The following is a 27,213-nucleotide window of genomic DNA, read 5'->3' as shown; positions in this document are numbered from 1 at the left end:
TTGAATTCAGTGCTAGAGTAGAGATCTAATATTAAAAGTTCCCTCACAGTTTTATATCTAAGGTGGCACCGATAGATCCCTACAGTTGCAATAAAGTAGGGTAATGTAAAGTAATAAGTAGGAGATTGGTGATGTAAAGTTGTTTTTCTAAGAGAGAAGTTCCTTCTTCTGGAGGGATTCTGTGTAAGAATGCATTAAATCAATCTTATTGTCATGATTCATCATGATCTACAGCTCTGATCCTCGTCTAGCAATGGCATGGATGTCATGTACCTCCTGCATCTCTTCGACTCTATCTTCTATCAAGATCTCTTCCATACCTTGTTATTCACTGGCCGCTATTTTTTGCTATGATACATCATGATCTACAGCTCGGTTGTTCTGTCCAGCAATGGCATAGACACTATGTACCCCTTGTATCTTATTAATTTAATCTCTATTTAAGATTATTTCTGTGCACTCTCTATTATTGATTTATTTATGTACTGGCGGTATATACTGTTTTAACTACTTTTTTACAAGTAATATATACTTATATACTGTCTGTGATATGACTGATTATTGACTTTTTTTGTTGGTTTATCACTACCAGTGTCCAATAATTTTTGAACACTGTGCTGAGTATTATGGGTATTTACCCAGACTAAATCTTAGCAGATTAGTATAATATATCTAAATCTATGGGATCATGGAGTATCGTTCTCTATTACTTTATATCAGGCTGGAGTGGGCTACCACTCTGACTCACCCTGATTTTCCCTCGCTGGTGATGGGGGACTGGCCACCCCCCGTCTGCAGTGATGCCACTCAGAAGCAGAGTATTTCTTTTCCTAATCTTTGCTCCCTCCTCCTGCCTTTGCGTGGATGCGCTCTCTCGCGAGCGCTGCGGCGCCCCAGCGGCGTCGCGGTCTGTGCGTCGTTGCCCGGGCGATGGGGGGGATGATGTTGTTCCTCCCCCTCATCGTGCGGGCTGGATGTGGGGCCGCGTCATCGCTGGGGGCGTGGCATCATAAGGGACAGCGCACCTATTGGAGGCCCAGCACACTCCATTCACTTAAATAGGACCCACCTCTTACTCTAACCACACCTCCTGACGAAGCTGAGGCGAAATGCGCGTCGAGGCGTCTGGGCAGACTGTCATTTTGAGCACCCCTGTTCCCCTAAAGATGACCCAAGGTATTTATTCTTATTTTTTGATGTACATACCATATGACCTTTTGAGGTATTAGGCTGACCATTATCACCTGTCCCCGGTCATTTGTCTTGACTTCACAGACTAACACCATTGTCTGTCATTGGGTCATAGCCTTCTTATTAGTGATTCAACCTACTCACTTGTCATTGTATCATGTGCATTATTTGTAGCACAAAGATTATCTCATCTTCTGATAAGTTTTGATACTCTATACACAGAGTTCTGTTACTGTATATTTATTATTATATTTTGCTGTATTCTGCTGCATATTATGTGACTGATCCACTCCTGGCTGGTTTGTGTGTTTTGCTTTTTTTTTCCCTGATCACTATGCTGAATACTATTATTACATAATCTGTGTGGGAGCTCCACTGTCCTGGGATTATTGCTCACTATTCTGCCCTGCTATTTTGGGACTATACACCCTGCAATCCTTACTGTTTTAGCTGTCTTCCTCCCGTAACCTACCATGTGATGCGTTTTATATAATTATGTAGTTTTGTGAATAAATTATAATATTTAGCATATATCTCTAATGTGTCTTGGGTATTCATTATCTTACTATTTATTGGATTGACTCTATAAATACCTATTAGACTTAGATCTGTGGCTCACACTGCTGTACCTAGAGCCAGGCATGGTCGTGTGTGACAATGGCCGGAACCTGGTGGCGGCTCTGAGGCGAGGCGAGCTCACACACGTACCATGCCTGGACCATTTGCTTAACCTCATGGTTCAGTGGATTCTCAAATCCTACCCAGAGCTGCTGGATAAGCTTGTTAAAGTACGCCACCTGTGTGCCCATTTTAGAAAGTCAGCTACAGCTTCCGCCGCCCTTGCTGTGTTTCCGCAGCGTTTGCTGCTTCAGGCTCACAGATTGGTGTGTGATGTCCCCACGTGTTGGAACTCTACACTGCAGATGTTGGGAAGGATTTGTGAGCAGAAGAGGGCAGTTGTTGAGTACCAGTATCAACAAGGCCGTCGGTATTCAGTTCATACTCCACACATAAGACTTCAGGAGTGGACATGGATGTCAGACATATGTATCATCCTCCAAAACTTTGAGGACTCCACCAAGATGGTGAGCGGTGATGATGCCATAATTAGCGTCACCATCCCGCTTCTCTATCTTCTAAAATGCTCTCTACTCACAATTATAGAGGATTCATTGCAGGCGGAGCACGATGAGATGGAGCAAGGAATCATACAGGGTGATTACACAGCCAAGCCTCATCTCATCCCAATGTGGATTGGGTGACAATGAGGAAGAGGAGGAGGAGATGGAAGGACAGGAGCTAGTTTCATGCACTATAGATGGTACTACCTGCACAGCTGTCATACCGTCTGTTCAGCGTGGATGGCCAGAGGACAGAGAGGAGGAGGAGAGAATGGTCAGTCATCCTCTTGGTGAGGACACGGAAGTCTTGCCTGTTAGTAGCCTGGCACGCATGGCTGAGTTTATGTTACGCTGCCTTTCCCATGACCCTCGCGTTCTCAAAATTTTGGGTGACTGCCATTACTGGTTGGTGACACTTCTAGACCCACGCTACAAGGTGAACTTTATATCTCTTATTCCTGAGGCGGACAGGTCTACAAAAATGGGGCTGTACCGGAAGGCCCTTGTTGCGGAACTATTAAAAAAATTCCCATCTGAAAACCCTGGTGGCAGAGGGCACACTTCGTTGGACAACCAAGGAGTACAGGTGAGAGAGACACAACTTCAATCCAGCAGAGGCAGGGGAACACTGTCAAAGTTCTGGGAGAGTTTTCTCAGACCCATCATTTTTTTAAAGGGTGTTCATGATGCCTGTAAAAAATTTTTTGATACAGTATGTTCATGTATACCCCCCAGGGGTAAATGTTTGTCAGCCAATACACTTAGTGCATGGGCATTACAAGTATAGGATGCCCACTCCTTTCTAATGGGAACATTTTTTTATGAGGCCCTACTCCATGTCTCTTCCGAGGGGCATTGAAGTGCCTCCAAATTTTTGGCAGCCCTTGCATTCACTGCATAGGCCAACACTATGGGAGACTCTTTCCTTTCTAATGGGAATTTGTCATTACTGTGGCCCTGCTCTATGTGTCTTTAAATTCTTAGTGGGGTTTTTCCTAAAAATAGTCAGCCGTTGGACTCATTGCATACCATATAACTGTATAGCAGACCCTCTCCTTTCTAATGGGAACATTTTGTACCTAGTTACTGTAGCCCTGCTCCGTGTGTCTTTAAATTCTTAGTGGGGTTTTTCCTAAAATTAGTCAGCCGCTGGACTCACTGCATACCCTATAACTGTATATCAGACCCTCTCCTTTCTAATGGGAACATGTCGTACCTTGTTACTGTGGCCCTGCTCCGTGTGTCTTTAAATTCTTAGTGGGGGTTTTTCCTAAAATTAGTCAGCTGTTGGACTCACTGCATACCCTATAACTGTATATCAGACCCTCTCCTTTCTAATGGGAACATGTTGTACCTTGTTACTGTGGCCCTGCTCCGTGTGTCTTTAAATTCTTAATGGGGTTCTCTCCTAAAATTAATCAGCCGTTGGACTCACTGCATACCATATAACTGTATAGCAGACCCTCTCCTTTCTAATGGGAACATGTAGTACCTTGTTAATGTGGCCCTGCTCCGTGTGTCTTTAAATTCTTAGTGGGGTTTTTCCTAAAATAAGTCAGCCGTTTGACTCACTGCATACCCTATAACTGTATAGCAGACCCTCTCCTTTCTAAGGTAACATGTCGTACCTTGTTACTGTGGCCCTGCTCCGTGTGTCTTTAAATTCTTAGTGGGGTTTTCCCTAAAATTAGTCAGCCATTGGACTCACTGCATACCCTATAACTGTCTAGCAGACCCTCTCCTTTCTGTTACGCTCGCACCCGGACTGACTGGCGTGAGCGTGATTAGTGATCCCACTGTACCATGAACCGAGGAGTGCCTGGAGGGGCGTAACTAAGTATCAACTCGGTCCGACCAAGGTCACACGGCGGCTCAGTCAACTCCGTGAACCAGGGAGGAACCGAGCAGAGGGACCAGGTGCTACTCCAGGTCAGACCCCGGACACAGCTGTTGACCCACACCGGGGAATGCAGGAACAGGCAGGTTAATCTGGTATACAGACTGTTAGAACTCTCCTGTTAGTTTTTTTTTTCTATTTTGGTCACATGACCTGCTGCCTATTTATTCCAGCTCTGCCCTTCTGGCTTTGCTGGACTTCAGTGTTATTTGACTCTCTATCTAGCCAGGTGCTTTTGTACCTATCTCTCTAGTTCATTTGGTCCTTTGGACCTCTAAGTACTTTTTGTCTGTTTGTCTTTTTGCTCCGCTACAACATCTGCTAGGAGGTGTCCAATTTTGTCCCAGTCCTTAGTTCTTTTAGGGACCCCTCCCTTTATTCTATAGGTCTGCGTTCAGACTAGCTGAGGATGAAGGCGGGTCTGTTCACAAGGAACAGGTCGCCCGCTGCAACGTAGGGAATCAGCTTAGTCTTATTGTAGGGACAGATTCCCTATCTTTCCTTAGTTCTTGTAGCAGATCATAACAGTTAGTCCAGCCAAAACTAAACTTGGAAAGAAATCCTGGGATCAGTATGGTGTCTGTTCAAGAGTTGGCTCAACGCCTACAGGGATTGTCTTTAGAGGTGGCCGATCTCCAGCAACACGTGAGTAGGTGTCCTAGAGTGCATTTTGTGGAACGAAAGGTAGGACTGCCTGATATTTTTGATGGTAAACAACAAGATTTTTTTTCCTTTAAAAATGCTTGTTTATTATATTTTCGTTTGAGACCCAGGTCCTCTGGGAATGAATCACAGCGCATTGGGTTTATCATGTCACTTTTGCACAAGGAACCACAGGGGTGGGCCTTTTCTCTCCAACCTAATGATCCGTGTTTTAGATCAGTGGAGGATTTTTTTTCTGCTATGGGGTTATTGTATGATGATCCTGACCGAGTCTCATCTGCTGAGACAGAACTGAGACGTTTGAAGCAGGGGTCAGGTGATGTTGAAAATTATTGTACACACTTCAGAAGGTGGTCTTCAGAAGTGAAATGGAATGATTCAGCGTTAAAATGTTCGTTTCTTGCCGGTCTAAGTGAAAGGGTTAAAGATCTGCTGATTGCATTTCCTGCACCTGTGACATTGCAAGAGGCCATGCAATTAGCTCTACGTGTGGACAGGAGACTGCGTGCCAGGGCTAATGATGAGAAAATTCCAGCTCCTAGTCCTCAGAGGGTCTGCTCGGACGGCGGAGAACCGATGGAGGTTGGGGCGATGTCACTCCGCTCTCAGGAAAGAGACCACAGGTTTTCCAAGGGATTGTGTTTTTACTGTGGTAAATCTGACCATTTAATTAAGAACTGTGAGCTTCGTTTAAGCAAAGAAAAAAAAAAGGTCAGTTACGCCCGTATTGCCTGTTTGAATTCTAAGGGAGTATTTCTTTCAGGGAGTACCTTATTGCAGGAAGATTTGATTGAATTTCAGGTATTTGTGGATTGTGGTTCAACACTTAATGTGATTGATAAGGGGTTTTTGTAAAAACTTAAATTGGAATCCAAACCTTTGTCATCACCTATTTCTGTGATTGGTATTGACAACACTCCTTTGAAATGTATTACTCACAAGGTTGCTGAATTTCCCCTCACTATCAATGGTATTCACCAGGAAAATTTAGATTTGGTGGTATTAAATAATTTACCTTCTCCAGTAGTTTTAGGTTTGCCTTGGTTAAAACTGCACAATCCTTTACTGGACTGGTCTACTAATGAGATTAAGTCATGGAGTCCTAAGTGCTATGATAAGTGTTGTAACGGTCGCATTGCGGCTGTGGTAAAAGGGGAATTACCTGTACCTATTCAGGATTTTTGGAAGGTTTTTTCAGAGGAGGAGTCGCAAGTTTTACCTCCTCATAGGGACTATGATTGCAGCATTGAGTTTGTTCCTGGAGCTACTCCTCCCAAGAGTCGCTTATTTAATCTGACTATCCCTGAGAGAAAGGCCTTGGAGGAATACATACAGATGAGCTTGGCTGCTGGTCACATTAGACCTTCTAAGTCACCTGTGGCTGTTGGATTTTTTTTTGTAAAAAAGAAGGACGGCGGTTTACATCCATGTCTGGACTTTCGCAAAATTAATAAAATTACAGTACGCAATTCCTACCCATTGCCGTTAATTCCTGACTTGTTTAACCAGTTAGTGGGGGCCAAGTGGTTCTCTAAAATTGATCTCCAGGGGGCATATAATTTGTTACGAATAAAGGAGGGTGATGAATGGAAAACTGCTTTTAACGCTCCGGTAGGTCATTTTGAGAATCTGGTGATGCCTTTTGGTCTTACTAATGCACCAGCGTTTTTTCAGAACCTTATTAATGACATCCTGAGACCTTTGATTGGTAAGAATGTGGTTGTGTATTTGGATGACATTTTGATTTATTCGCCAGATCAGGAGTCTCATTGGCAGAGCGTACGTGAGGTATTGCAGTTATTAAGTGACAATTCACTTTTCGCTAAGCTGGAGAAATGTGAGTTCGCTGTGCAGAGAATTAGTTTTTTGGGCTACATTATCTCCAGCGAGGGCTTTGAGATGGACCCGGTGAAGGTTCAGGCTGTGCAGGAATGGCCTAGGCCTATTGGTTTGAAATCGATACAGAGATTTTTGGGTTTCGCCAATTATTACAGAAAATTCATTAAGAATTTTTCTATAATTGTTAAGCCGCTGACCGATCTCACCAGGAATGGTGCGAATACTGTCCAGTGGACTGCTGAGGCCATTGAAGCTTTTGTGTATCTCAAGGAGAGGTTCAGTTCTGCCCCTATCCTTATCCAGCATGATCAGACCAAGCCTTTTTTGGTCGAGGTTGATGCTTCTTCGGTGGGGGTCGGTGCGGTTTTGTCTCAGGAGAACAAGGATGGAGTACATCCCTGTGCTTTTTTTTCGAAAAAATTTTCAGAAACCGAACTTAATTACGATGTTGGTAATCGGGAATTGCTGGCTATTAAACTCGCATTTGAACATTGGCGTCATTTCTTGGAAGGTGCTAAATTTCCGGATCAGGTTTTCACTGATCATAAAAGTTTGATTTATCTGGATGCTGCCAAGCGCTTGAATGCCCATCAGGCTAGGTGGGCACTTTTTTTTTGTCTCGGTTTAATTTTTCTGTTACTTACATCCCTGGTGCCAAGAATGTTATAGCCGATGCTTTATCTCGCAGTTTTTCTCCCATGGTTGGTACCGAGGAGGAGGAGAACATTTTACAGGAAGGAGTTGATGTAGCAGCATTGGACTCTGTTTTGGAAGATGGGATTCTGAAAGCCCAGGAGGATGCCCCATCTAACACTCCCCATGGGAGGTTGTTTGTGCCTCGAACCTTTAGGAAATATTTGTTTGTGGAATATCATGAGTCTCGGTTTGCAGGTCATCCAGGAATTTCTGAGACTAAGAGACTTATCAGTCACAGTTTTTGGTGGCCTGGGTGGCAGAAGGAAGTCATCAAGTGGGTGTGTCAATGTACGGTGTGTGCTAGGTCAAAGGCTTCGCATACCCCTGCTGCGGGGTTGCTTTGCCCTCTGGAGGTTCCTAGTGCACCTTGGACGCATCTGGCAATGGATTTTATTTCTGACCTTCCTGTGTCCGAGGGTTTCACTGTCATCTGGGTGGTCGTGGACCGTTTTAGCAAGATGTGTCATTTGGTTCCTTTCATTAAACTACCCTGCGCTAAGACACTCGCTAAGGCGTTTGTTAAGGAAATTGTCAGACTCCATGGCATTCCCACCGACATTGTTTCTGATAGGGGACCTCAGTTTGTGGCAAGCTTTTGGCGTGCTTTTTGTGATAGGTTGGGAGTCCATTTGTCATTTTCATCTGGGTATCATCCTGAGTGTAATGGACAGACAGAAAGAAAGAACCAGGATATTGAACATTTTTTGCGTTGTTTTGTGGCAGACAATCAAGAGGGGTGGTCTGAGTTTCTGCCACTCGCTGAATTTGCTCTTAACAACCATACATCCTCTTCTGCTGAGTGTTCTCCTTTTTTTTGTTGTACTGGGAGACATCCGTCATTTGGTTCGTTCTCCAAATTGGTGTCGGTTGTGCCGGAGGAGGAGAACTTTTCCGGTGATTTGGAGAGAGTTTGGACTGACGTACGTTGTAACCTTCAAGAGGCTAACAAAAATTCCAAGATGTATTTTAACAGGAAACGTAAAGACGTTTTGTTTACGGTGGGTGACATGGTTTGGTTGTCTTCAAAGTATCTGCGGTTGAGGATTCCCTCTAAAAAATTGGGTCCGAAGTTTGTGGGGCCATTTAAGGTGCTTCAGGTGGTTAATCAGTCTGCTGTTAGGTTGGAGGTCCCCACCTCCTGGAAGATAAATCCTGTGTTTCATGTTTCCTTGTTGAAAAAGGCTGATGTATCGGATAGGGATGCTACTGTCACAGTTCCTCCGGTGGTGGAAGACGGCGAATATGAAATTTCTCTTATCCTGAATTCCAGAAGACATAGAGGGAGATTGCAGTATCTCGTCGCTTGGAAAGATTTCGGTCCCGAGGATAATTCCTGGGTAGGGTCGGATGATGTCTCTGCACCTAGACTTGTCAGAGCGTTCCACAGCAGGTTTCCTGATAGGCCTGGGCCTGGAGGATCCGGAGGATCCTCATAGAAGAGGGGGTACTGTTAGAACTCTCCTGTTAGTTTTTTTTTCTATTTTGGTCATGTGACCTGCTGCCTATTTATTCCAGCTCCGCCCTTCTGGCTTTGCTGGACTTCAGTGTTATTTGACTCTTTATCTAGCCAGGTGCTTTTGTACCTATCTCTCTAGTTCGCTTGGTCCTTTGGACCTCTAAGTACTTTTTGTCTGTTTGTCTTTTTGCTCTGCTACAACATCTGCTAGGAGGTGTCCAATTTTGTCCCAGTCCTTAGTTCTTTTAGGGACCCCTCCCTTTATTCTATAGGTCTGCGTTCAGACTAGCTGAGGACGAAGGCGGGTCTGTTTACAAGGAACAGGTCGCCCGATGCAACGTAGGGAATCAGCTTAGTCTTATTATAGGGACAGATTCCCTTTCTTTCCTTAGTTCTTGTAGCAGATTATAATACAGACAGGTGGGTACTGGCTGGCACGGCTGATATGATGACAGGTGGGTATTGGCAGGCATGGCTGGTATGCAGACAGGAGGAGACTGGCAGGCTCAGCAGGCACGCAGACAGGTGGGCACTGGCAGGCACGGCTGGTATGCAGACAGGCGGGTACTGGCAGGTAGGAACGCAGGTAGGATAGGTACCAGTTCAGACTGGGACACAGGAATGGAGCCGCAGGTGCGGAGGACAGCAGAGCAAAATAGCAGGCACGGTGAACAAGCAGAGCGGAGCAAAACTGCAGGCGCGGTGAACAAGCAGAGCGGAGCAAAACCGCAGGTGCGGTGAATAAGCAGAGAGGAGCAAAACTGCAGGCGCAATGAACAAGCAGAGTGGAGCAGAGCGGAACCACCGGGGCGGTGAACAAGAAGAGCAGAACAGAACCGCAGGTGCGGTAAACAAGCGAAGCAGAGTGGAACCGACGGAGCGGTGAACAAGCAGAGCAGAGCAAAACCACAGGTGCGGTGAACAAGCAGAGTGGAGCAGAGCGGCGAACAAGCAGAGCAGAATAGAACCGCAGGTTCAGTAAACAAGCGGAGCAGAGTGGAACCGCCAGAGCGGTGAACAAGCGGAGCAGAGCAGAACTTCAGGTGCGGTAAACAAGTGGAGCAGAGCGGAACTGCAGGCGCGGTGAACAAGCAGAGCGGAACCGCCAGAGCGGTGAACAAGCAGAGCAGAACAGAACCGCAGGTGCGGTAAACAAGCGTAGCAGAGCAGAACCGCCAGATCGGTGAAAAAGCGGAGCAGGACAGAGCAGAAGGTGAAGGAAGACAGGATAGGGCTCTGTTCACATGACTGGAGAACACATGAAGATAGCTGGAACACAGGGTTTAGATACAGAGGGAGGGAAACAGAACGAGCAGAACCAGATACACACAAGGTACTTGCAATGAAGCAGCGAGTGGACACAAAACTCACAAACAGAAGTACAAAGACAACGAGTTGGAGTTAGGTGCAGGTTCAGATACTGCAGGAAAGGGAAAGGAACAGACAGAGACAAACAGGTAACGGACTAGAACACTGTTCAGACAGGAACTGAACAGGGAACAAGATACAGGAACGAGTCTGGGAACTCAGCCCCCAGGGTGGTGGAAACAGACTAGAAGTCAGAGATACAGGTAGTGGCTCTGGGAACTCAGCCCCCAGAGTGGTGTAAACAGACTAGAAGTCAGAGATACAGGTAGTGGCCCTGGGTACTCGTCCCCCAGAGAGGCGGAAACAGACTAGAAGTCACAGGTACAGGAAAGAGCCCTGGAAAGTGTGAGGAAAGGTTCCCGGACACTCTATGGCTGCTTTTTTACTGAGGTGGAAACCCACGCAAACACGGGGAGAACATACAAAGTCAGGTGATGTTGGACGGGCTGCCATTGCTTCTACAACAAGCTGCATTACAGGACTTCCTGTGAGAAATGACATGCAGGATAGATAGGGTTTTCCTGTATGCCAGTCCTTTCACCGAGCTAAATACAAGTGTCAGCAAAAAATGTTGTGGACTGGCTCCATACCGTCCCTGTCCACATTCACCTGTAAGTGCACTGGGGAGGGCACGGGTAATGTTGAGGTCTTCTCCATGCTGTTCCCATGTCTTTTCAGCACTGTATGCATGTGTCTGATGATGTGTCACACACCACATGGCCAGATAAGGTTGTAAGATGTTAAAATTACATTTCCTGATGAATGCATTTGTCTTGTATGAAAGCAATGCAAAAGTGCAAAATCGCATGAAAAACGCAACGTGTGAACATAGCCCAAGGTGTGGAGCAGTATTTTTGGTTTTGGTTATTTATTTTGCCTTCTATACAAGTCATGACCCTGGAAAGGATGTTCCTTAACATATTTCCCAGGAAAATCCATTTTGTTTTTGTTTTTGTATGTTTTATTGTGAGTCCGTAAAAGTGGCGTAATAATCTGACAACGTTGTTAACAGCAGTGACCTGGGAGTCAGAAATGCTTCCAGGGGTCTTCCCCATGCTGTTCCCATGTCATTTGAGCACTGTTCCCATCTATTTGGGCAAGTTTTAGGCCCTCTGCAGACCGCCGGGGGCAGCCGCCTGAAAAATGCTCGAGTTACCCATAGACTTACATTGGGCTCGTTGCTTGGGTTGAGCACCCGAGTATTCCAATTTGCTTGACCCGAGCAACGAGTACCCGAGCATTTTAGTGCTCGCTCATCACTAGTCGAGAGTCATAAGGGGCACTTGGTTTTCCAGGCTTGCTATGGGACTTTGGGGAAATGTGTGGTATGCTTATGACTTTATTTTCCCGCTCACCCTGGAGATACTTGTATATAGCTTCAATTGTGATCATCAGAACTGATAGAAAAACACTTATCTGAAACACATGCATGATGAGGTCTGACTGCTGTTGACCATTATAAAACCTTTTTGCAGTGAGAAGATTGTATTGAAGGGTTCTTCCCTCATAAAATGGCCTTTGCCTGCATCCTTACAGGACCTTGACTAATGGGTTGTGCAGGGCCTGGATAGTAAAGGCAGAAACATAGGTAGTAGTGGATGATTGAATCCTTGTACAAGTCCATGTTTATTTACCATACTTATCATGGCTTCTTTAGCACAGTCGAACCATGGACCATATGTAAAATGAATAATAATACGGAAGAGTGATCTGGGAAGAGAAGACTCTTCATCCAATCTTCACACATCACATATATGTTGCTTCTTTACTCTTCCATTTTTATTTTTCTTTGTCTGAGGACTGCTGCTGTAGTTTATCTTACAGCTCAGAATACATGGGTAAATCATACTGCAAACTACATATGTATTTCTCTGCTAGTAGCAAAATTACAGCTGCTTTAACAGCAGTGTCTTCTAGGGCATTACTCTGGGCTTACCATGTATTTTCCTTTGTATGAGCCTGGATTTTTATTATAGCCAAGTGATTGAGTGGCTCCAGAGCTCTAAATTGCTGTCTGATACTGTCAGCATTGTTTATGGGCTTACCTTAAGAGCCAACAAAATTCCTGCTCTTCCAGATTGGTCCATAGCTATGTGCCACTCCAAATGCATACCAGGAATTGGTGTAGATGTTTGCTATTCTATCTTTTGCTATTGTATACACATACATCTTTTGTCATTGCACTGTTTCCCCTCAAGTTGTTTCCCCTCCCCGTACCAGCCTTTTTAGCATGATTCATAGTTCACTGCCTGTGTTAGGTCAGGCAGCAAAAAAGGAAATTAGACAGTGAGTTAGTAATAAAGCTAAAGGGTCTGGTGCTGGGTGGGAAAACTTCCAAAGGAGTCAATGACTCCTTAACTGCCCTCTAATGGCCAGAGCCTTTAATGTCTCAATTGAGTATGAATAAAGATGCTAATTACTGAGGAATACAGCAGCAGATATAAAGGTATTGATGGATTTACATTTTAAAGACCTGCATACTCACATGTGCGGTTTAGAGGATGGGAGGAATTGATCTTATTCATTTATTTCTCTTTAAAGCAATTTATATAAGATGACCATGATGATACAATTAATACGTCTTAACACACATTCAAGATATTCTTTAGAAAAAAGGCTTTACAATATGGTGGGGCTTTTAGTTTTGACCCTAACTTAAACTCTTTTACTCATTCTTTTCTGTTTTAGAATTAAGTATTTTCTGTGCCAAATTATTTTCACTGGAGTAAAGTTATAGCATATGAAAAACATTTACAATAATTATGCTATCCATTACAGCACACAATAATATATTCCATTCTCACAATTAATAAATATTCATATTATGCAAGTAGACTTTGAAATTCTTACCACAAGAATTATAAGCAAGCAAGTGTACTTAAAGCCCTTTTGTATGTTCTTTACAACATTACTGCCCATTCTATCACTCAATATATCTATGGATACATCTGCTGTATCTTGCCACTTGAGGTTCCCCAAGGGTTTAATGAGACTTATTCCAGGTACCATAGAATAATTTCTAGTCTCTTATGAAACAAATTTTAAACACCTTGAAGTATTTTCTAGATTCATGAAACTGATTTCAAATGCCTTAGAACCATTTATTGTTTCAAAATCCAACCCCAAATCTCATAGTGAGGGTGCATTATGTATTATCTATCTCAGTCCCTATATTCCTTTCCTGGCTTCTGATATCCTCTATGACTGCAAATAAGTTATCTATTGTGTTTGTACAGAGGATAGCATGCCACTAACAGGAACACACACATACTGAGGACAAGACAAAGGACTGTCTAAACATTTAACATTCTCCTGACCAAGGGGAAATATAAAAGTCATGAATTTAACTTCCCTAAATCACTTACTCATTCACATGCCTAATAACTAGGGTTGAGCGAGAATGTTCTGTCCGAGTATGCTCGGGCCGAGCTCCAAGTATTTACAGCTGCTCTATGATATGTTTGAATCGCTCCCGTGTGCATGATTTGCAACTGTTTGACAGCTTTATTACATGTGAGGAATGTGTAAGAAATAGGCATTCCTCACATGTAATAAAGCTGTCAAACAGTTGCAAATCATGCACATGGGAGCGATTCAAACATATCACCGAGCAGCTGTAAATACTCGGAGCTCGGCCCGAGCATTCTCGGCGAAAGGGTAAATAGAACATACTCGCTCAACACTACTAATAACAATTGAATCATGCATAATATAAGGGATTTTTTTTCCAAATCCCCGTACTAACCTATCAAAACTGACAGAGGACAGATTCCTGGAGAAAAAAAAAGTGTCCTTTTTTTTCAGATTCACGTGGTGTTTTGTGGATCTCAGCAGTGCCTCCAAACTGTTAGAGCAACCCTAACTTTAACATAAAAGTTTCTGGGATTTAGTTTATGACCACTGAGAATGAAAAGTGCACAGGCTATGATTTCCAACAATCTCCAAACCTTGTTTGAGAGAACGATTAATTTATAACCTTCATTAATATACGCATTCTCTGCATAAATTAGAAAATAGCTGCATAATAAGTAAAAGATACTGCTTAGTCCGCCCAGCTTAGTCATGCCCTTCATCAGTTCTTTGTTCTAGTATTCTCTGAAAGCTTCCACATTGGGTAATATTTGGCAGGCTTGAAGACATTAACCCCTTCCTTACTTTAAAACTGTATATATTATTCAGGCACTGTGTTGATATTGACTTTGTGTGGCTGAGATACTTGGTATGGTGATACTTGGCACAGTGGTTAGTGCTGTAGCATTGCGCTACTGGAGTCCTGAGTTAAAGTCCCACCAAGGACAGCATCTGCAAGGAGCTTGTATGTTCTTTCCTATGTATGTGTGGGATTCCTCCTGGTTCTCTAGGTTTCCTTCCACACTCCAAATGCATACTGAGATTGTAAAGTGCTGTGTAAAATAAAGATACTAGATAAGCAAATAAAATAAATATATATAAATTTGTTGATCTCCTTTAATGAAGATCTCACCAGACCAACTTGCTGTCCCAGAGAAAAGGACATAAAGTGGCAACTCTTATAGAGGGCAACGCATTTTTATTGTATTTACTCCCCAAAAGACAATTCCACTCTCTTTTCTTCATCATCATCATTATAATTATTATTATTATTAATATTATTATGCTGTCTCTTCCCTTGTTACACCTCCATGAGCAAAACAGTCTGCTTTCACATGGTACATCCAACTCAATATAATTATTACTCATAAATCAAATTCTGGAAAACTTTACCAGTAAGCACAAAAATCTTGCTTTAGTAAATAAAACAAACAACTATGATATGATTCTCTATATTTCATTATTCGTATAAAGCAGATGGAAAACACATCAGCAATTAAAATCAATGTACAAGCTGTTAGCTCGCATATTGCACTACTCAATCTTTTGACTTTTACTTTATGTGACCTTAGAATATTAGGCTTCCACGCCCCTCATGGATGTTCATCTGTATTTTGCAATTTTGAATACATGCGACATCTTTGGTACAGTAAACAAAATTCCTGCCTGTCTGCTTTGGTGTTTTAATCATATAAATTATATTTCTCCTATAATACATCCTAAACAGCACCTCTTTTACTAAAGGCTAAGCAGTTATATTTTTATACATATATAGGTTTGTGTAGGTATTTTATGATTATTCAACTTTAAAGCTATACATAGAAACTCTTGACATACAGACCTCATCTATAAGTTTCTACTTCTCTTTATGAGCTGTAATGAATAGCATGCCCTTATAATCAGTGAGGTCACTCACAGCCGTTCTCTTCTTAACCTTACAGGTATCAATAACAAAACCTTCTTCAATTAGAGCTTTCCTGGCAAAATCCTCATCATAATTGAGAACATTGAACTTATCTTTCCCAATTATAACATATGTTGCATCTAAAACCCCCAAAATTATGAGGTGTCCTCCAGGTTTCAGCAGCTTTGTGACCTTCCTAAGATAATTTTTGAATGCATCTTGATTTTTGCTTAAAAATTCTAGGAGCGAACCAATGATGATGCAATCTGCTGGTGGGAGATCTATCGGCTCTACGATATTTTCTTTCTCGAAGTCACATTTCACAACATGTCTAAGGGCTGTTCTCACTTTTTCACCTTTGTCCTCAAATTGGTCACTGAAATAAATGGAAACATGAAGAATGTGATTGCATCACAGCAATTTTTGAATAGAAAAGCATTAGGGCCCAATGGTTAGCACTGGACTATTGGTTTTCAGTTTTTGGAAAAAGCTTAAATTTAACCAAGATTGATGCATTGCATTTTTGTTTTGAAAGCTGTATTCACACTATGTTTGGATGGCTATGTATGATGCATGCCCTGGGAGCTTCAGTAGTATACATATACTAAAAGTATCCATAAGCCCGCATTCACTCAATAGGATCCAAAACAATGTAATAATCTCTTTCAGCAATTTTTTTTTAACTGCATATGAAAGAGTGGAAAACTGCACAGATAGTGCCCAATCCTTGGCTTTGGTCAGAGGGGGAGGGTATGTAGAAAAGCAAGTTAGGACAGGGTTAAAACTTAGTACTGGAGGTCCTGATTACGTGCACTTGGCTAGGTATTTCTACATCTATGCCCCATGTTCATTTGTTGGGCAGTCAGCTCGGGAAGCTTGGTAGAGTTGGCTGTGTTGGACCTGCAGAGAGACAAGTCAGAATCTCTCTGAGAGGAGACTGCACAGGTTGTGTGCAACAAGCTGCAGGTATCACTGGTTGCTATAGACAACAGCCATTTTGTGTGACTGAACTGAGACTAGCTCAGCCATGTCTGAGTCACCAATGAATGTGAGCAGGACCTCCATTGTTATCTGTGTGAGACCCTGTTATTGCTTTGCTTTCATTGGAAAAAGAACTGTGATTTTTGCTATTTCATATGTGTTGGGAAAAGGCTATTTTCATTTAAAGAGCTTTATAAATTTATGGAGTTCAATAAACCTCACATTGTCTGGACACAAGAATCCGGTGCCTGTGTGAACTCTAATGCCGACCTGAGAGCATGAATCCCTTCAATTGGTATACTCTAAATTATGATCAATGAGTAATATACAGTATGTAAATATAAGGAAAATCAGAGGCATTCATGGAGGTAAAAGCAAGGCTGTACTAATGGGATTCTCCAGATTATACCTCTGACCCAAATGTGATGTGATCATAGCCTTGCTGTGTCCTTTCACAAAAACACAATGATTAACAATTTTGATCTGAAGTAGACCTTTTTACTGACAGCTGAAATTTAATTTGCAATAGAATATTTTAAAATAAGGTTGGTGGAAAATATGAAGTATTCTACATGTTTTCTTGAACAGTATATTTCACCTTTTTCCTTCTATGTCTGCATGATGTTTCGCACAATGGTCCCACTCAAATGCTCCTGTACGTTCATCCACCCATCTTTTGAGCTCCATGATGCATCTGTCATTGGCCTTCAGCACGATGATGTGTTTGAAAAATTCACAGGCTGCATAGAGGTGATGAATTGTGGAACTAGCACTGAGATCAATCAAAATATTTCCTTGAATGTGACCTACAGAAAAAATGTCTGAATATTGTTATATGCATACAAGAGGAAAAAGTGATGATTCGTCATTATCTACAGTTTATTCACTACTTCCACTATACATCTCCTAAATAGTGTTGAGCCACCCCCGTAGTGTTCGAGTTCGGTTCGGTTCGTCGAACACCCGTGTGTTCGCTGAACTGTTCGTCGAACTGTTCGTCGAACACCTTCGAACACCGTTAAAACCAATGGCAGGCAAACAAAAACACATAGAAACACATAGAAAACCCCTTCAAAGGTGTCCAAAAGCTGACAAACTGCTCAGAAGACACAACTAACACATGGAAAAGTGACAAGTACATATAGTCATGCGAAAAGAAAAGAGGTGGAGGAGTAAAAGGAGGGGGAGACACAGATATAGGCATGTCATGCCCTTCTAAAATCCAAAAAGTGAGAAGCCGACACGTTCAGTCCGCTCCTGCCTGTGCCACCTCCGTGTCGCCGGGTTTGTGCCAGAGCCGCGGTGAACCCTGACGGCCAGCCCCCCTCTCCCAATACTGGTGCTTGTCCGCTGGGGAGTTATGCTACGCTCTGCTGCACCCACAACACCAGCCTCAGCGGTTTGCCCTGCAGCGGCGGTTCACTCTGACCGCAATCCACGGGTGGCGTAGTCGGACATTTAAACATCAAAACCACATAAATAGTTCCGCCACTGGTTTGACCGCCCTGAGCCACGGAACGGGGTCGCCGCCACGGAGACTACAACCACCAGCATCCACCAAAAAGGGTCCGGCTCCGGGTGTCCCAAGGCCCAGGGGGTGCATCAGAACATTTTCATCACCTTTCACAATCACCAATGGGACAAGGCAGGGATGTCCTCTGTCCCCTCTCTTATACATCCTAGTGACGGAGCACCTGCTCTCATCAATTCGCCATAACCCCAATATTAGGTGGATTGAGGTGGGAGGCACCGAGTACAAGTGCTCTCTATTTGCTGATGATGTCCTAGTATATATCACTCAATCACATATATCCATCCATGCTGTTATGGCTGAAATAGATCACTTTGTTACATGGTCAAATTTTAAAATCAATGCAGCGAAGTCTGAGGCCCTCGATGTCTCCCTCCCCAAATCCATACAGGATTCCATCCAGTCCAACTTTCCCTTTGCCTGGCTCTCACAGGGTATCAAATACTTAGGAATTCCTATTCATAGAGACCTCTCCCATCTATTTTATCTTAATTTTGGGCCCTTTATTGAACAACTCCATACAGACTACGGTTGGCAAGTTAGAACTGTAAGACTCACTACGTGAACCACTGGTGTTTTGTGGAAAAGAACATGTACACTGTGTTCCAAATTATTATGCAAAAAGTGTTTGAGTGATAAGGGAAGAATTTGTTTGTTTGTCAGTTAAACTCATTGATGGTAATGTGTATCAGGGCTCTTTATATCACTGTAAGCAATTGCAGACACATGTGCTAATTAGTTTGGCAGGTGTGTCCAATGAAAGGCAAGACTACTTAAGAAGGCTGTCTCACATTATTAAGCAGCCTACATTTTCTGCCAAAATGGGAAAGAAAAAGGATGTGTCGGCTGCTGAGAAGCAACAAATTGTGGAGTGTTTAGGTGAAGGCATGACTACAATCAACATTGTGCGATGATCAGGATGAAGTGTCTTGGCAATCAAGAAGTATGTAGCTGATTCACAGTACACACGTGTGCGTGCTGATAAGGGCAAATTGAGGACTCTTTCCTACAGGCAATTACGTCAGGTTAAAAGAGCAGCGGCAAAAAAGCCTTGTCATAGCAGCAGACAAGTTTTTGAAGCTGCTGGTGCCTCCAACGTCCCCCGAACAAAAAGATGCAGGGTCCTTCAGAGGTTTGCAACTGTGCATACGCCATCCTGTCGACCTCCTCTATCCACTTCACACAAGCAGAAACGGTTCCAGTGGGCCAAACATTACATGAAGACTGATTTCAAAACTGTTTTGTTCACGGATGAATGCCGTGCAGCGCTCGATGGTCCAGATGGATGGAGTGGAGGATGGCTGGTTGATGGACACCCCACGCAAACATGGCTACAGCGCCAACAAGGAGGAGGTGGAGTAATGTTTTGGGCTGGAATCATGGGGAGAGAGATTGTCGGCCCCTTTAGGATCCCTGAAGGGGTAAAGATGAACTCCATAATGTATGTGGATTTTCTCAAACAGCACTTCCTGCCATGGTTCAAGAAGAAGAACCGTGTATTCCACAGCAAGATCATTTTTATGCATGATAATGCACCATCTCATGCTGCACATAAAACATTTGCATCTCTGGCTGATATGGGCATAAAAGGGGACAAACTTATGGTGTGACCCCCATGCTCCCCTGACCTCTACCCCATTCAGAACCTCTGGAGCATCATCAAAAGGAGTGTCTATGATGGCGGGAGGCAGTTCACATCTAAGCAACAGCTCTGGGAGGGTATTCTGTCCTCATGCAAAACAATTGAAGCAGAAACCATCCAAAACCTGACAAATTCAATGGACGAGAGAGTTCAGAAGCTCCTTTCGAACAAGGGGTCCTATGTGAAAATGTAACATTACCTAGAATAAAGTTTTGAGTTGGAAACTGTTTGATTTCAGTTTCTAATAACCTGCTAATGCTTATAATTTCAAAAATGACCTTTTTTTTGGTCTTTATTAAAATGAAAAGGTTGATCGAAAAGTTTGGGGGATCTAAGAGTGTGGCAACCCAGTAGTCATGATTACTTCGAATTCTGACAATATGAGGGTCATGTTGCAGGTGGTGCAGCAAGAAGGCACTTATGTGTCTTGCGCATCTCGGAGCCCCAAAATTATTTTCCGGGCTAGATGCAGCTAAAAATTATTATTAATTTTAAATCTGGTGGAGCTTAGTATAGATGGCCTAATAGGATCAGTGCTGCACACTAATACAAAGCCCAAATTATTTTCCAGCCAAGATACAGATAAACATGATTAGTAATTTTAAATCTGGTGGAGCTTATTATAGATGGCCTAATAGAATCAGTGCTGCACACGGCTACAAAGCCCAAATTATTTTCCAGCCAAGATACAGATAAACATGATTAGTAATTTGAAAGCTTAAAACGGTTGGTGAGGTGATTTTAACCAATTATCAAGCTTTTACTCTCCCCAGGATGACACAGGGGTAGAAAAGTCGTTTCAGATCCATGATTTGTTCATCTTTATGAACGTGAGTCTGTCTACATTATCAATGGAGAGCCGCGTGCGCTTATCTGTCAGCACACCACCAGCAGCGCTGAACACACGTTCAGACAGAATGCTGGCTGCGGGGCATGACAAGATCTCCAAGGCGTAAGTGGCTAGCTCCGGCCATTTATCCAGATTGGAAGCCCAAAAAGAGCAAGGGTCCAGTGACACAGTCATGGCTTCAATGTTTACTTGGAGATACTCCTGTACCATCGTCTCTAGGCGTTGGCTATGTGTCAGACTTCTTGTCTCCTGTGGCCTTGCAAAGGATGGGCTAAAAAAGTGGTGAAATGATTCCGCAAAATTGATGTTACCAGCAGATACTGTGTTTCTGTTACGGTTTGAGTGCTGAACACTCGACGGTCCCACGGTTGGCAAGTTGGAACTGTGAGATTCACTACGTGCACCACTGGTGTTTTGTGGAAAAGCACATGTAAGATTCTGCAACAGTCTCTGCTGATACTCCTGCATGCATGCATCCCTTTCTATGGCAGGAATAATTTCTGCAAATTTACTTTCGTACCGGGGATCTAACAGTGTGGCAACCCAGTAGTCAGGATTATTTCTAATTCTCACAATTCGAGGGTCATGTTGCAGGTAGTGCAGCAAGAAGGCACTCATGTGTGTTGCACATCCAGGAGCACCAAGTCCCTGTTGTGTTGGTGGCGAGGTAACAATCATGCTTCCTTCCTCTGTCCTCTCCCCCCAACCTCGCACAACAGAAATGTGATCAAGGTCTCCCTCATCTGATGAGTCTTCCATCAGTTCGTCCTCCACTTCTTCCTGGGCTCCTGCACCTTCCTCACTAGTTTGGCTGCTACCATGCGCCCTGGTAAAACCATCTCCCCCACCCTCACATGCCTGCCACCTTGGTGCTGCCGACAGTCTGGACCTTGCAGATGTTAGCCCTTCCGCATACAACTCCTCCTCCTCTACTTCCTCCACCTCCTCTTGTGCCACCAAGTGACTCCGATTTCTGTATAACATGTGCTCCAGCATGTAAATCACCGGAATAGTCATGCTGATAATGGCATCGTCAGCACTAAACATCTTCGTCGCCATTTCAAAACTGTGCAGAAGGGTGCATAGGTCCCTGACCTGAGACCACTCCTCCAGCGTGATTTGCCCCACCTCTGGATCTCGTTGGCCCAGGCTATACGTCAGAACGTATTGCACCAGGGCTTGTCGGTGCTGCCACAGTTGCTGCAACATGTGCAGAGTTGAATTCCACTGGGTAGGCACATCGCATTTTAGCCAGTGAAGTGGCAGGCCCAACGATTTCTGTAGAGATGTAAGTCGCTGAGCTGCGGGATGCGAACGGCGGAAGTGAGCACACAGCGACCGTGCCCTCTGCAGAAGGCCATCTAGTCCGGGATAGTGGACTAAAAATTGCTGGACAACCAGGTTCAACACGTGAGCCATACAAGGCACGTGTGTGACATTGCCCCGGCGAAGGGCCGCACCCAGGTTTGCAGCATTGTCGCACACGGCCTTCCCTGGTTTCAGGTCCAGTGGAGACAACCATTCATGAAATTGGTTCTCCAGAGCTGACCACAACTCCTCAGCTGTGTGACTCACATTTCCCAGACATTTCAATGTAAAAACCGCCTGATGACGTTGAGCCCTACTGCCAGCATAGTAAGGAGGTGTGCAGGATCCCTTCTGCGCAGTTAGAAAGCTTGTGGCATGACCAGACAGGCTTTGAGTGCAGGTGGAGGACCGAGAGGAGGTTGAGGAGGCAGAAACAGTGGAGGAACTTTGACATAAAGAGGATTGACGCACAACTCGTGGGGACGGCAAGACTTGGACAGCAGCCCCTTGTCCTGCTGTCACCATAGTTACGCAGTGCCCAGTCAGCGACATGTAACGCTCCTGTCCATGCCTACTCGTCCAAGTGTCTGTGGTGAAATGCACCCTGTCACACACAGAGTTTCTCAAAGAAGCGGTGATGTTGTGTGCGACATGCTGGTGGAGCGCAGGCACACCTTTCTTTGAGAAGTAGTGCCGACTGGGCATCTGGTACTGGGGCACTGCGACGGACATAAGGTCTCGAAAATCTTCTGTGTCCACTAGAAGGAAAGGCAGCATTTCTGTAGCCAAGAGCTTGCATATGGTGAAATTCAACCTCTTAGCTTTCTCATGGCTAGGAGGAAATGGTCTTTTACTTGTCCACATCTGAGGGACCGAGGGCTGGCTATTGTGCTTAGACGGGGTTGATAAGGGTGTCCCCGGCAAACTGCCGGTCTGTGAGGAAGATGCAGGCGGACATGTTAGGTTGCCTTCATCCGAAGGTGGTGCTATCGATGTCGGACAGCGCTCAACACCAGCTGGTGTTACCACCTCCAAAGAAAATGATGACCTGCCAATCACTCTGGCTGTTGCGGGTAAAGAGGTGGCAGGTCTGCGCCCCAAAACAGGTGTGACTGCTGTCCCCCCCAGTCACAGAGGATGAAGAGGCCGCGGATGCACAAGATATGGCAGACGGTGGCTGGCCCGGCCGGCTAGGCCGCATTTTAGCACAGTGAGGTTCCCACTGCAACTTATGCTTCATGTCCATGTGCCGGTTCATGCATGAAGTACTCAAACTATGTACTTTTTGGCCTCTACTTAGCTTTTGCTGACAAATGTTACAGATAACACGAGTTGGGTCATCTTTATCGATCTGATAAAATGCCCAGGCTATGCAAGGCTTAGCACCCATGCGACCTGAAGAGCAACCAAGACTTGTGGTGAGAGGCAGAGTTGTGTTTGAGGATGCAGTTGTTGACATGCTTCCAGTACTACGTCTCTGTCCAGGAAGGCGCAACCTGACCTCGTCGTCACTAGCATCCTCCTCCACCTCCTCTGCTGACCTCATCTCTTGGCTGACTGTGGGTTGACAGTAAGTGGGATCTCCAACCTCATCATCATTACCCTGTGCGTTATCACACCCGTCGTCCTCAGAGCCAACCTGTTCCTGCCCTGACAAAAAACTAAAGTTGTCGCTCCAATCAGGTATTTGAGTCTCATCATCGTCTTCCTCATTGTCTCCACCAACAGGAGTTACAGTTTGGCAATGATGGTCTACATTATGGTCAGAACCTTCTGCGTCTGGTCCTGGATCCGACTCATAAAGATTCTGGGCATCAGTGCAGATCATTTCCTCGTCTGGATTCACAGAAGCGCTGGAGTCGACCTCTGATTCCCAGGCTATAGTATGAGTAAACAGCTCTGCAGACTCAACCATCTGTTCTACCTCATACTCAGACGGGCAGCTGGAGATTTGGGAGCTGTGAGGAAGCAAGTGCGATTGGGGTGACACCTTTGAGGACTGGAGTATTTGTGATGTTGAAGTTGATGTGGAGGAGAGCCCACTTAAAGGAGCACTTGATATCGGTTGAAGCACCTGCTGTTTTTGTGCCTCATCTGGAATTTGTAGCGATTGGCGTGGCCGTAAGAAAGGGATCTTATCACATTGTCCGCTAAAAGAAGTAGACATTTTAGTATGGCTGGAAGATGGTCTTTCTTCTGCAGATGTTACTGTTGCTTTAACACCTACCCCACGGACACAACCTTTTTTCCCCTTCCCAACACGCCTATTCCCCTTTCCACCAGCAGCAGGCCTTTTTCCACTCATTTTGGTGGTTAACTAATTCACAACTCTGGAGTTGTTTGCACAAAAAAACAATGGATGGGAACCGAGCAGAGCTGAGTGGCCAAACTGTGGTATTAGGCCAAAACTATTGGCTGGGTTAGATGCAGAAAAAAATTATATTCAATTTGCAACCTGATGGAGGTCAGTATAGATGGACTAATAGAACAAGTCCCACACACAGCTAGAAGCCCAAATATTTTTTCAGAGGTAGATGCAGAAAAAAATTATATTCAGTTTGCAACCTGATGGAGGTCAGTATAGATGGACTAATAGAACAAGTCCCACACACAGCTAGAAGCCCAAATATTTTTTCAGAGGTAGATGCAGAAAAAAAATATATTCAGTTTGCAACCTGATGGAGGTCAGTATAGATGGACTAATAGAGAAAGTCCCACACACTGCTAGAAGGCCAAATATTTTTTCAGAGCTAGATGCAGAAAAAAAATATATTCAGTTTGCAACCTGATGGAGGTCAGTATAGATGGACTAATAGAGAAAGTCCCACACACTGCTAGAAGGCCAAATATTTTTTCAGAGCTAGATGCAGAAAAAAAATATATTCAGTTTGCAACCTGATGGAGGTCAGTATAGATGGACTAATAGAGAAAGTCCCACACACTGCTAGAAGGCCAAATAATTTTTCAGAGCTAGATGCAGATATAAATTATTTTTAATTTGCAACCTGATGGAGGTCAGTATAGATGGACTAATAGAGAAAGTCCTACACACTGCTAGAAGGCCAAAAATTTTTTCAGAGCTAGATGCAGAAAAAAATTATATTCAGTTTGCAACCTGATGGAGGTCAGTATAGATGGACTAATAGAACAAGTCCCACACACTGCTAGAAGGCCAAATATTTTTTCAGAGGTAGATGCAGATAAAAATTATTTTTAATTTGCAACCTGATGGAGGTCAGTATAGATGGACTAATAGAGAAAGTCCCACAAACTGCTAGAAGGCCAAATATTTTTTCAGAGCTAGATGCAGATATAAATTATTTTTAATTTGCAACCTGATGCAGGTCAGTATAGATGGACTAATAGAGAAAGTCCCACACACTGCTAGAAGGCCAAATATTTTTTCAGAGCTAGATGCAGACAAAAAATCATTTTGAATGTGCAATGTGATGGAGGTCAGTATAGATGGACTAATAGAACAAGTCCCACACACTGCTAGAAGGCCAAATATTTTTTCAGAACTAGATGCAGAAAAAAATGATATTCAGTTTGCAACCTGATGGAGGTCAGTATAGATGGACTAATAGAACAAGTCCCACACACTGCTAGAAGCCCAAATATTTTTTCAGAGCTAGATGCAGAAAAAAATTATATTCAATTTGCAACCTGATGGAGATCAGTATAGATGGACTAATAGAATGATGCTATGCCCAAAAGATTTTTCTTCACTAGGTGCAGTAAAAAAATTGGTATTCTATGCACAGGTGGTATATCTTGCAACACAGATAGGCTACTTCACTGACTAACACACTCTGCAATAGGCCAAAAAGGATTAGCTTTGCTAGATTCAGCCAAATGCTGTGAAAAAAACTTGCACAGCACTGGCACAGACCTGCCTGGCAAAAACTGATAGGAACTGATGTAACCTAGTCCTGAAAAGGACTGCAATTACAATTAGTCTTTACTCCCACAATCTATCTATTTAAGAGCACAGACCTGCCTGATAAAAGTCGTAGGAAATGCTGTAACCTAGTCCTTAAAAGGACTGCAATCACAACTATTCCCTACTCCCAAGCTATCTGTAGATTTGTGCGAAAATTGGCTTGAAATTAACAAGGTATAGCGCACACAGCAACAGCGGTGCCGTCTAACACGCAGCTCTAGCAGTGAGAAAATGGTGGCGACGGGGAAAATGGCTTGGTCTTATAGGGCAAGGACATGTGACATACACTGCCAATGACACATGCCCTTGCTTGTGTGAAAAAAAGCACTTCGCTCCGTGTGTGCGCTGCTGATAGGCTGACAGATTGCACCTCCCCACTGTAAATGCGGGAAAGAGAAAAAAAAATGGAGATCTTCATTATTCCTGCAGAGATCCATCCCCTGCCCCTCCCCCCGCCCCGCTGTACACTCAAACTGCGTATTAACATTAATTTTCATCATTACTGAGAAAAAATCCAGTTATGATTTTGGTGCACGAACAGTTATCGAACATAACCTCTAACAGCCGAATTTTTCTCAAATCGTTCTTGTTCGCCGAACGGCTCGAACACCGCCCAAAACAGCTCGAATTTGAGATTGGCGAACAGTTCGAGTCGAACAACGCTCATCTCTACTCCTAAACAGACTATCCACTATCTGCACACACCATTTTATAAAGAGGTTTACCCCTTGTAAAATAAAAACACCCGCAGCCCATCAGTGGCCAGTATTGGGTTGCTGTGCTGTCACTTCTTTTTGACAAATGTTATATAAATGCAACAGGAGAGAATACATACTGCAAAGATCTGCTGCTGAATGGGCAATGGGCAAGCAGAATTGGTACATCAAATACTGAACAGCTACAATATTTGTCAAGCAGTTAAATCTTCTTACATTGGCACAAATGGACAACAAAAATCATATTGGAGAATTCATGCTAAAATTTACCTTTTTTCATCTTTGAGGACAAGGGCCAGGATTAGGCTTGGTGATGAAGACCACTCTGGGGATAGACATCTGCAGATGCCTTTTTGGAAAGTCCATACATCCTCCCAGAAGTTAAGGTGAATAACTTACACATTTTTAGACCTCCCTCAATGGTTTAGCTTAATATGATATTCGGAACATCCTTTGAGCACACATTACTTACATCAGGGTGCGTTATGTTATTTTCCATGGTCCCTAAAATGTCCTGAATGTCAGGAGTGTTCCAGGTACCTATTCCTGTTGGGGAACTTCACCCTCTGCCTACTTTGGCTTAACTTCAAAGCTTTAATAAATGCAGTTCTTCATCCTCATCTTCCTTCTGTGATTCCCAGAATATATGCATTTATATTTTTTACAAGGGTAACAGAATAAAAGGAACCATGCAATTTGTTGTGCAATTTCTTCTGAGTACACCGATACCCCATATGTGGTGGAAATCTACTGTCTC

At 43.7% G+C, this 27,213-nt stretch overlaps 1 protein-coding gene across 1 annotated transcript in view; it reads right to left on the bottom strand.

Annotated features, from left to right (window-relative positions):
* Positions 1-15,016: 15,016 nt before the first annotated feature.
* The window catches only part of LOC141172741 (indolethylamine N-methyltransferase-like), a 98,212-nt gene continuing 86,015 nt past the window's right edge, over positions 15,017-27,213 (bottom strand). The window contains exons 5-6 of the mRNA XM_073657212.1: positions 17,065-17,272; positions 15,017-15,861 (exon numbers count right to left, since the gene is read on the bottom strand). Of these exons, the coding sequence (XP_073513313.1) occupies positions 15,438-15,861; positions 17,065-17,272 (632 nt within the window). The 3' untranslated portion in view covers positions 15,017-15,437. The remainder of the gene's footprint in view (positions 15,862-17,064; positions 17,273-27,213) is intronic.

The sequence above is a fragment of the Phyllobates terribilis genome, unplaced genomic scaffold (genome assembly GCF_046119375.1).
Source record: "Phyllobates terribilis strain yellow unplaced genomic scaffold, ASM4611937v1 Scaffold_12__6_contigs__length_324123572, whole genome shotgun sequence".
NCBI lineage: Eukaryota > Metazoa > Chordata > Amphibia > Anura > Dendrobatidae > Phyllobates > Phyllobates terribilis.
The sequence above is the reverse complement of the archived record's forward strand: the minus strand, read 5'-3'. Positions and strand labels throughout refer to the sequence as shown.